General features: G+C 42.7%; 1 protein-coding gene across 1 annotated transcript in view; it reads right to left on the bottom strand.

Moving 5' to 3' along the window:
• Positions 1 to 7,542, bottom strand: part of MCC (MCC regulator of WNT signaling pathway) — a gene marked incomplete at its 5' end in the record, with an annotated part of 397,198 nt that extends 389,656 nt beyond the window's left edge. The window contains one exon of the mRNA XM_080682125.1: positions 7,397 to 7,542. Within this exon, the coding sequence (XP_080538251.1) occupies positions 7,397 to 7,542 (146 nt within the window). The remainder of the gene's footprint in view (positions 1 to 7,396) is intronic.
• Positions 7,543 to 12,202: the final 4,660 nt, after the last annotated feature.

The raw sequence follows: 12,202 nt of genomic DNA, 5'->3' as shown, positions 1-12,202 counted from the left end.
CTCAAAAATAAATCTCCTATTCTTTAACTACCATCCTTCATACCCCATCCCCTCACCCCATTACTGCCAGTCCTAAGCAACCACTAATCTACTTTTATTATCTCCATAATTTATATATTCTAGACATTTCATATAAATGAAATCATATAATATGTGCTACTTTGTTATTGGCTCTTTTCACTTAGCATAATGCTTTCAAAGTTCATCCATGTGGCTTTAGTAATTCATTTTTATGACTGCTTAATATTCCATTATGTAGATATACCACATCCTGTTTATTCATTCATCAGTTAATAGACATTTGGGTTGTTTACATCTTTTGACTATTATGAATAATGCTGCCATGAACATTCATGTACAAGTTTGTGTGAGGACATATGCTTCAATTCTTTTGCATATATACCTAGGAGTAGAATTGCTGGGTCATAATGGTAATTCTGTGTTTAAGTTGATGAGAAACTGCTAGGCTATTTTCTAAAGTGGCTGCACCGTTTCACATTTCTACTAGGAATATAAGAGGGTTCTGATTTCTCCACATCCTTGTCAACACTTGTTATTATCTAACTTTTTATTATAGCTATCTTACTGGATGTAAAGTGCTGTCTCATGATAGTTTTGATTTGTATTTTCCTAATATCCAATATGTTAAACTCTTTTCAGATCCTTTGTCCTTTTTAAATTGGGTTACTTATCAAGTTGCAGCAGAAGAAACCTTTTTTTGGGGGGTGGGGGGTTGGGAATGCTTAACCACTGTGAAAATGCTTATCAGAGAAGAGCTGGCATTGTCAGCCTCTGGTCCCAGAAAGGGCAAAGCATTCTGCAACAGTTTCTATCAGGTGAGGACTCTGTATATTCATTTCTTTTTGCTACTGAGCCCAGAGACTAGGAAACAACAACTAGTCAGAGGATGCTAGGTAGGGTTTCCCTGCAGCCCAGCTCCAAAGACCATGAAGCTACCAAATGAGAATGACAAAAGGTGTTTGTTTTTTTCCAATTGGGCAAGTTTCGGGCCTACATGAGTAAATCGCCTGCGGAGCACATTTTTAGAGAGGCAACAGAAAAGTAAAATAAAGTTGCACTTGAGTTATATAAAAAAAATTAACTGGGTTACTTATCTTTCTATTGACTTATATAATCTAGATACAAGTCTCTTACCAAATATATGATTTGCAAATATTTTCTCCCATTCTTTTACTATTTAGATAATTTCTTTTAAAGTACAAGTTTAAATTTTTTTTGATGAGACCCAGTTTACCTATTTTTTCTTTTATAGCCTCTGTTTTGATGTCATATATAAGAATCCACTGCCAAATCTAAAGTGACAAAGATTTAGCTCTTCCATCTACATTTTTATCCATTTTGAGTTAATTTTTATATAGGAAGAATGTGAGGAATACACATTTTTGTATGTGAGGAACGTGTTCAACTTCATTCTTTTATATGTGTCTATCCAGTTGTCCCAGTACCATTTGTCAAATTGTCTATTCCTTCCTCATTTCACCCTTGATTCTGACACTCTTGTCTTGGCACTCTGTTGAAAATTGATTCACCATAAACACATGGGTTTGTTTCTGGACTCTCAGTTCAATTTCATGGATCTATATACCTATCTTTGCCAGTGCTTCGCTGTCTTAATTACTGTTGCTTTGTAGTAAGTTTTGAAATTGGGAAGTGTGAATCCTTCAACTTCATTCTTCAAATATTTTCAAGATTGTTTTTACTAGTTTGGGTCCCTTCGATTTCCATATGAATTTTAGGATCAGATTGTGAATTTCTACAAAAAATGGCAGCTGGGATTTTGAGAAAAGCTGTATTGAATCTGTAGAACAATTTTTGAGAGTATTGCCATCAAAACAATATTAAGTCTTCCTATACATAAGCACGAGATGGCTTTCTTTTTGTCCAATCATTTCTAATGTACTAGAGGAATGATATTGTGCAGATAGATCACCAGAAAAACAAATGACATTTCTTGATTATGGGATAATGGATAATTTTTATTTTATTTTTGTACATTTCTATATTTTCCAAATTTTCAACATATTCTTAAAAGATGTTTAAAAGATTTTTCCATATCCATGAATATACTACTCTTTATTTTGGTAAATTATTCATTAGAGTTTACTAATTTATTGCTAGATGGCAAATACTGTGCTAGATACTGAATGTACTGTTTTAATAAAACAGACATGATTCCTGTCCTCATGAAGGCTACATCTAGTGGGAGAATGACAATAAACAGGTAAATAAAGTAGTAAATAGAAATGCAATTACAAGTTGTAAAGAGTGCCTGGGAAGAAAGCCACTGGCAGTATAATGGAGAATAATGGTGGGGTAGAGCAAACCCACTTTGACACAGTGGTTATGGAAACTCTAACATTGAGCTGAGGCTTGGGAACTAGATATAAATATAAGTGTTGGTTTTAGATATTTGTCAAGATGTTCAAGATAGTTTCTTAAACTGAAGGGTAAAGAACCAGAGCTTTAGCCCTGACTGGTTTGGCTCAGTGGATAGAGCGTCGGCCTGCGGACTGAAAGGTCCCAGGTTCGATTCCAGTCGAGGGCATGTACCTTGGTTGCGGGCACATCCCCAGTGGGAGGTGTGCAGGAGGCAGCTGATCAATGTTTCTCTCTCATAGATGTTTCTGACTTTCTATCCCTCTCCCTTCCTCTCTGTAAAAAAATCAATAAAATATATTTAAAAAAAAAAAAAGAATACTTTAAAAAGAACCAGAGCTTTAAAATACCAGAGGGAAGTTAATTTTAGCAAATAGAGTAACCCCACCATCTCCTATAGCATCATAAATAGGGTCCAGCCCTAGCCAGTTTGGCTCAGTGGATAGAGTGTAGGCCTGCTGACTGAAGGGTCCCAGGTTCGGTTCCAGCCAAAGGCACATGCCTGGGTTGCAGGCTCAATCCCCAGTGGGGGGCGTGCAGGAGGCAGCTGATCGATGATTCTCTCTCCTCATTGATGTTTCTATCTCTCTCTCCCTCTCCCTTCCTCTCTGAAATCAATAAAAATATATTTTAAAAATAAATAAATAAATAGGGTCCAAAAATTCGATACCATAAAATGTGAAGTTACATCCCTGTACAGCTAATGAAATGCCCAGAAGAGCCTGCTGCGGTTCCACTGCGCAACCAAATCCTGCCCTGCTCAGGCTGCAGGTGTCTGCTCCAGGTTAAATACCCATGAGGATGATTCTAGGTCCCTCTGGCAGGCTGGGAGTTCCTTGGCAGAAGCAGCTATTCCCAGAATTTCCAGTTAGCAGATGCCTTTTTTGTCAGTCTGATGGGGAACGTTGGACCAAGAGAACATTGATGATTCAAATCCCTATCTTTGACTTGCCTCTTCCTGAGATGGTACTCCATTGACATTTGCCTCTGGGACTCAGTCTATCTTTCACTTATCCTTTCTCCAAACGTAAGATCTCTAACCCACTCCTGCTTGAGAATGAGGACTAGGCAAAGGACCAGAGTCAACACAGTTGAATGTGGGTTATTTATTACAGTATATGTTTTGATTGATGCTTGCTTACCCAATATCATTCCCTGCTCTTAGTAACAGAACTCTGATTTTATTTAGGAGGCAATGTGACCAACTGAATTACATGCTTCCTTGAACTCTATTGGAAGAAGGCATGGTAAGGTAATGTTGTTTGACCAGTAAGAAGTCAATTAAGGGATTTGGGAAAGCTCTGTTTTAATGATATAGGCAACTCTCATTTCAGCTTCCTTTTATACCTTCCTCCCCAGAATTTGAAGATGAGAGTGGAAATAGAGCAATCATTTGAAAACTATGAGATAACCATGAGGATGAATGCTTTCTGTGAAGACTGGTGATGCATTAAGATAGACGGAAGTTGAGCATTGACACCATAGGGAAACAACTGTCCCAGCCTGGATGGATCTCCTCCAGATTCCTAGATGAGAAAGTCAACTCTTTTTTTTCTTTATTGTGCTTAGGCTTCTATTATATATAACCAACTAAAAACCTAAACAATACAGCTGTATACCATAGTGTAAAGATTGACATCTTTTGAGGAACCTGAGGGTTTTAAGGTTTTAATGTAGAAAGTGCAACTCTCATTTAATAAAAGAGAATATTCATAGCATTCCACACCTTTACACCTACTCTAAAGTGATCAGTAAAGGTCATTAAACAGGGTTAGCACAAAGATGCAGCTTTGCAGAGGGAGTTGTTTAATGCCACTTATCTTCATTTACCCCATTCCCCAAGCCATCCTATATAATAAAAGGCTAATATGCAAATTGACCAAACGGCAGAACAACCGGTCGCTATGACGTGCACTGACCACCAGGGGGCAGACACTCAATATAGGAGCTGCCCCCCAGGTGGTCAGTGAACTCCCACAGAGAGAGCACTGCTCAGCCAGAAGCCAGGCTCATGGCTGGTGAGCGCAGCGGCCTCCACAGAGAGCAAAGGAGCCCTCAGGGATGTGCAACTACCAGGGAGTGGGCCTATGCCGGCAGTCGTACATCCCCCAAGGGGTCCCAGACTGTGAGAGGGCACAGGCTGGGCTGAGGGACTCATCCCCCAGTGCACGAATGTCGTGCACTGGGCCTCTAGAACCAAATAAACATATATCCCAGGTAAAACTGTACTTGCTGTGTAAACATACTTCTAGAGAAGTTCCTTGGTGCTCCCTTTCAATGACATTACATCCTTGAAATCCTCCTATATGAGAGTCCTGTCACAGCACACAACTTCCAGGGCAACTCTGCCCACAGTGAAAATTTAGGGTTCATTACCTAAAGTTTAGGGCGTACTAGTAAACCTTTCAACTTTGAAGTAGATATATTAAAGTTATGTGCTTCAGGGAATGACACAGTGTTTTTCCCCCCACTTTTGCTCAGCAGGTTTCTACTCTAAATCCCCTTTACCACCAGCACCTTACACAAAATGCCTTATCCTCCAACACAAAGCCTCAAATTATGCTCACAGAATTAATTATCCTTCAGGGTAGATGCAGCCACCATTCAAAATAATATAAGCATTTGTATAGAAAGTCTGGATTAGATAAAGCAACATATTAACATGCTAGATTAGAAGAAGGGGAGGAGAAAATTCTACTAGTTTTCTATATGCACTCTTGCTTATGTGAATTACATTCTTTTTTTTTTAAATACATTTTATTGATTTTTTTCTTTTCTTTTTTTTTTTTTTTTTTTTGACAGAGAGGAAGAGACAGGGATAGAGAGTTAGAAACATCGATGAGAGAGAAACATTGATCAGTTGCCTCCTGCACACCTCCTACTGGGGATGTGCCCGCAACCAAGGTACATGCCCTCGACCAGAATCGAACCTGGGACCTTTCAGTCCGCAGGCCGACGCTCTATCCACCGAGCCAAACCAGTTAGGGCATGAATTACATCTTTTTGCTTCCTAACATGAAGAATGTAGATTGTTTTTATTATTGAAAATGAGATAATAATGATCTTTCAAGTAGGTACACCACTGTGACAAATCTAAATTATATGACCTTTATTATTATTATTATTATCCCAGAACCAAAACAGGAACAGACTTCCAGATAAAAATCTATGTGGGGTCAACTAGAGTTACACATATTTTTTTCATTTCAAAACAGAATTACTCCATAAAGTTTTCTGATATCTTTTTAATGTTTCCCAATGAAGCTTTAGAAAAATAATAGATTTTATTATTCTAGCTGAATTATGATCATTTTAGCTGAATTTATTATTTTTTATAAATTTATTAATAAATTCATCTAAAATGATCATAATCCAGTCAAAAGTTCAAAGTAAATTTAAGTTTTTTAAGTGTTAAATTCTTACATGTCAAATTACCTGTTTCAGAGATCTTTTAGAATTTTTTTAAAAAATTAATTCCCCATTCTTTTTCTTTTTTTTTTTTTTATTTTTTTTATTTTATTTTATTTATTTATTTATTTATTTATTTATTTATTTATTTATTTATTTATTTTTTTACATTTTTTTAATTGTTTGAAGTATTAAAAATAGTAGTACATATGTCTCTTTTTTTCCCCCATTGACCTCCCCCCACCCTCCCCTTCCCCCCAGTACATGCCTTTACCTGCCCCCCCCCCAGTGTCTTTTATCCATTGGTTATGCTTATATGCATGCGTACAAGTCCTTCGGTTGATCTCTTACAGCCCTCCTCCCCCCCAAAACCTCCTCTGCCTTCCCACTGTAGTTTGACAGTCTGTTCAATGCTTCTTTGCTTCTGTATCTATTTTTCCCCCCTTTCTTCCCTTTAAAAAATCTTGCCTCTGCAGACTAGAAATAGACATAAAATAACAAACCCATTCTTTTTCTTTACGTAGGCAAGGACAATCAGCAGGAGGCAGCCTGGAATTTTCAGAGCTCTTTAGCATCACCAAGACACGGGTGTAATACACAAAAATGTAATACACAGGTGTAATACACAACTTAGTCTGCCTCCTTCCTGGAAGGCAATTCAAATTTTGGCTAGAAAGGTCTTCAGCACCCTGTTCCAACCTTTCACAGAAGCATACGGTGAAACATTACGATTGCCTTCTTTACCATCAGTGTCTGACAAGTGATGTAAATCTGAACAGAAGTAATTATTTGCCAAGCCCTGCGGCTTGAAGCGGCAACACCGCCCCTGTAGGGGATGTGGAAGCAAACAGGGCAGGGTTATGAGTGGTGGTGAGGAGAGCCCGAGACCCCTCTGGGCGCTCACCGGGCTAGCGCGCGGAGGTGGGTAGGCTCTAGATTCCAGACTCGCCTCTTAATCCTCCAGTTTGCGCCTGAGCGCTTGGTTCCCCTCACGCTAATAGGTTTAATCAGTACAGGTGGCAAACTCTGGGTTCCGAAGTTTGGAATGTAGAGACCCTGTGGCACATGCAAGTTCTCCACAGCTTGCTTTCCTGTCCAACTCTGTCCCCGAGAGCGCATCCCCACCTTGGTCCGCCCCCGGGGCTGTCCACCGAGCAGCCGGACAGGTCGCTGCTGGTGCCACAGCATCGTGACACCCAGGATCCTGCCCGAGGCTGCAGATCCGCCCCTCTTACCCGGGACAGGCGACCAGAACTCGTCCCCCGCCCCAACTCCTCACCCACCACCCCGCGCCCAGACAGGGGCTCTCTGAGACTCAGGGGAAGACTCGCATCCTACGGAGATGTCTCCCCGTGCCCAGACAAAGACGGGGCTGGGAAAAGTTGGACCAACTGGCTCCTCCAGAAGGCGAGTCAAACGGCACCTCGGCCTCAGTGCCCGGGCCGGCGACGCACTCTCAAGGTCGCAGCCAACTTTTCCCGGGAGCTTCGGTGCAACTTGCTGGAAGTTGGAGCGAGAGGGCAGCGGCGGGGTCAAGGGCAGCGCAAGAGGCTGGTCTCGCCCCGCCGCTGGCGCGTACCTCCCCGAGTACCTGCTAATGTATCCGTCCCCGTCGCCGTCGCACGTCTGGAAGAGGCGCCGCATCCGCTCCTCCTCGCCGGTGCTGGACGTGTCGCTGCTGCTGCTGCCGGCGCCGCCGCTGCTGCCGCCGCTGGCGCTCCCTGCCGCCGCCATCATGCGCCGGCTCCTGCTAGCAAGGAGGACGCGCTGCCGCTGGAGGATCCGCGAGGCTCCGAAGCGGGTCGCCGCCGGGAACCTGCCTGACGACGGAGCATGCCCAGTGGAGGCCGGGCGCTCCGGGCGCGGGAGTCCACCTCTCCGGGTTTTGCCGGGGCTGGGAAGATGGGCGTTCTGCGATCGTGGGAGCAGGCACCTTACGGGAGAGGGAGGAGAGGAAGGTGTTCCCGAGTCTGGGAGCCCAGGGTGGCGACGGGGACGCGAGGGGAGAGGATACACAGGAGGCGCCCTGGAAAGGTGTCAGCTCCGTGCATCCGGCCGCGAAGCGGGCCCCGGACACTTGGGGGCGATTAAGGCAGAAGGCGGGTGTTCTCCCCGCAGAACGCTTCCGACAGCCTGTAGTCATGAATTCCGTTTTCGGGAACAAAATAAACACTACCTTTTTTTGCAAACTCAAAGCGGTGCTCCTGGTCCCACTCTGCAAACTGCGCGGGGTTCTGCACCCATAGTCTCAAATGAGACTTGGACTGGTTGGTCTTTTTATGCGTTTTTAACACCTGTCAAAAAATAAAAATAAAAATCTGACCCATCTTAACCCAGACTGGTCTTCCATCTCTAGTGGGAAAAATCTGCGCTCCTGTGTGGCATTGTGCACACGGTTGGCCGATTTCTAGAATCGGCTCGCTCTCCTGAACTGGCATCAGCAGAATTTGCCCCAACAGCTTTAGCGAACGTAATAGGTAGTCCCATTTGATCCACACAATAGACCTGAAAGACAGCTCTATTATTATCAACTTTATGTCTTAGGAAGTAGAGTTGCCTTGGTTATAAAATAAGATAGTATATAATGCACTTGGGACAATACCTGGCACCTACTAAATGCTCAATAAATGTTAACTCTCATTATCCCAATTTATGGATAAGAAAACAGAGGAACTGAGATTTGCTTATGGCCCCAGACTCAGGAAGTGTCAAGACAGAGGCAAGCCCAGCCGAAACTGGTTTGGCTCAGTGGATAGAGCGTCAGCCTGCGGACTGAAAGGTCCTGGGTTCGATTCCGGTCAAGGGCATGTACCTTGGTTGCGGGCACATCCCCAGTGGGGGGTGTGCAGGAGGCAGCTGATCTATGTTTCTCTCTCATCCATGTTTCTAGCTCTCTTTCACTCTCCCTTCCTCTCTGTAAAAAATCAATAAAAAATATATTTAAAAAAAAAGACAGAGGCAAGCCCAGGTAGCCAGTTTTTAGACAGTACCCTTCCACCTCTGCAGAAAGGAACCCACAATGAACCAATTTGTGGTTTTGTGAATGACTCATTATTCTGTCCCAGACTTTCTGCCAGAGGTCTGTGAAATCCTGTGTTGGTTTGAAAACACATCTGCAGATTCTTTTGTGCACCTCTCATCAAGAGGTGGGGCCTGTCGCCTCCCCTGGAAACTGAGTGGCTTTTGTGACTGTGTTGACTTGTGAGGCCAGGTTAGAAAACACAGTGCAGATTCCACCTGGCTTTTCATGAGGACACAGGCCTCTGAAGTCCAGAACCGCCTTGGAAAAAGTTCACCCACCCTGATGCTGCGATGCTGGAGAGACCAGACGTAAAGAGAGAAAGAGATCCCCAAGGAGCCTCAGCTGTTTGAGCCTTCCTAGCCCAAGAGCCAGATGAGTGAGTGAGTCTTGAGAGGCTGGTAGCCCTGGATGCTGCAACTGCATGAAAGACCATGAGCAAAAATTGTCCAGCTGAGCCCAGCCAACCCCCAAAGATCCTATATAATAAAAGGCTAATATGCAAATCGACCAAACTGCAGAACAACCAGTCGCTATGACGTGCACTGACCACGAGCAGGCAGACGCTCAATGCAGGAGCTGCCCACTGGTGGTCAGTGCCCTCCCACAGGGGGAGTGCCGCTCAGCCAGAAGCCTGGCTCACAGCTGGGGAGCACAGTGGCAGTGGTGGAAGGATGTCCCACTGCCAGATGTCTGGGCCTACGCCATCAGTCGGACATCCCCTGAGGGCACAGGCCGGGCTGAGGGACTTCCCCTCCCCCCCCCCCCCTGAGTGCACAAATCTCGTGCACCAGGCCTCTAGTATGATACTAATGAAAGGATTATTGCTGTTTTAAGTCACTAAGTTTTGAGGTGTTTTGACATGCAACAATAGATAACTGGAACATGCCCATATGACTTGGGGCCCTCTGCCTGGTCATAAAGAAAGTTTCTCTGCCCTATTGTCTCTCTCCATCCCATCCACCCATTCCTACTTTAGTTTTTTTTCATTCTGTAAGTTCTCAGTATTTCAGGACACATATAGGATGTCATCTTAGAAAAACTCTGTCGGTCTAGCTTATATTTGCTTAATAGATACTACTAACAACACAAATATTCTTGTCTATAATGGAAGGACCAGTGACCAAGTTCCTAAAAATAAATAAATATTTTAAACCCCTATTTTTCTAATTTTTCACAGAATAAAACTTATTGTCTGAGAATACAGCCAGACAGGTGTTGTCATCCCTCAAATCCTCCTAGAGCATCAATGGTTGGTGGTGGTGGTGGGGTTGGGGGGTGGGGAGAAGAAAGAAAAAAAGCATTTCTTTCTAAAAACAACATGAATGGAGGGTCTGGAAACCCAAAGGACTGTCCAGGATTTGAGTAGATCTCTTCATAACCACACTCCGTATATACAGAAAGTGGAGTATAAACCTTAACCGGTTATATCTCAAAGCAAAGAATGCTTTTCTCCTGAGAGAATATGTGCATGATCGCTCCAGAGATTTAAATTGAAACCATCTTGAATTAAATCTGAACACACAAAAAGTGGATCTTGACAAATTTCCTAAATAACACTAGCTAATGCTTGGGTAACTCAGAAATGACTGAACAGATAGGTTCAACCTTCCAGAAAAGAATTTGCTTCTGAGCTGATATGAAGCATATGAAATTTCACCAGAAAAGGTTACTAGGAGAGGAAGAAATTGGTAAGACATTGAAAATAGAGGTGCCATATGAATATAAAGATGATAAATAGAAAGTACGAGCTTGAAATGAGAACTATACCCATGGCCATAAATCTAACAGTACTGGTTATATCATAATTTCAAAGGTTTTATATATTGATCTGAGATTAGCACATAGCTAAACACTGTTGTCCTTATCCTCCTTTTTTTCCTTCTTCTCAGATTCCTCTTGGTTATAATAACACTTCATATTTCAAAATCCACTGTATACATTACAAGATATACTGTCCTATATACTGCTCTAAAGTTACCAGTTAAAACAAAACAATCGCAGGGTTGTGCAAACTTGATTATTTGGTGCTTGCCCCTCCAAATTTTGTTTACCTGAACTAGGACTGCATGCTAGACTTGGAGCGGAGACGTCTCTGGTGCCCTCTGCCCACTTTTCTCTCTCTTGGTGTTTTTATGAGCTCAGCTAAGTTCCCATATCCCTCAAGGAGTCCTTCTTCACCTTCCCAGGTCACACTGATCTCCCAGAGCTCTCAGCTTGAAGCACACATTTTGAGAGCAGAATCACATAAGAATGGTGATTCCCCCCCCCCAACAATATCCGTTATTTATTATTAAGTGAGATTATTCCTATTACTGAAAGAAAGCAGTGAGGAAGAATCAAGTAACTCGACTAACTTCTATTAAGCCATTATTGCAAGACAATGAATACTGATTTACATGTTTAAATATTTTACCTTACTTAATACTACCTAGTGGAAGAGCTGGTGTTCATGAGCCCATTCCTAAACTTCAAGTGATGTGGGTTACCTGATTTGACACAATCTGATGTGGGATCCCATGACAATAGAGGAAATACACTACAAGGAATACTGGCTGATGCCCTGCAAGTAAGAAAGACAAATGCATACTAGCAATAAATGTCAAGTATGAGCATAAATCACTGGCCCTTTCAAAATAGAAGTGGCCCAATGTAGTCAACTTGCCATCAGTGGTCAGTAGGGTTCTTCAAAGAATGGTGCCATCTTGGTTGCCCAGCATTAGTCTCTGTTAATAGCAGGTTGGACATTTGATAGCTGTAACAGCTAATTGTTAAGTTGATGCCCATGATGTTGGGTCCATGCATAGCTCCCATTTCTGGGATGACTAATAAAGGGGCTGGCTGGCATCATCTAGTCGAGTCATTTTGTCTACTTGGTTGCTTAATGTTTCTTCATTGGTGGATGCTCCTTGGTGTAATTTAATATGTGATAGAAAGGTCTTCCCAGTTTTCATCCACCGCTCTATGTCTGTTCACATGTCTACCTAGTCTTTCTTGTCCTCCTGTTCTTCCAATCTTCCTCCTTCCAGCTGGCTAGGCCATTTGTTACTACCTATGAGTCTATATATATTCTAACTTAAGGCCATTTTTCTCTATACAAAGTGCATGATCACTTGAAGCTCTGCCCATTGGGAAATTTTCCCTTGCTATAGTTTTGGTTCTCAGGGAAGAATACACAGAGGCACAATTTGGTGTGTCGGATAACTATCAAGGAATGTGCTGGAAAAGACTATGGAAAGAAGAAAAAGAAAGCAAGATTGGGCAGAGAGGAAGTATAGCTTGATATAGACCTGCTGGGAATCTTAGTTGGCCTGATAGGAAGCTCTGGAACTAAAATGATCTTTCAGAGTTGGCCTGCCATGGCTGGGCCTTATAGCT

The sequence above is a fragment of the Plecotus auritus genome (assembly GCF_963455305.1).
Source record: "Plecotus auritus genome assembly, chromosome: 7".
NCBI lineage: Eukaryota > Metazoa > Chordata > Mammalia > Chiroptera > Vespertilionidae > Plecotus > Plecotus auritus.
Note: the sequence above shows the minus strand (reverse complement) of the source record. Positions and strands in the feature narration are given on the sequence as shown.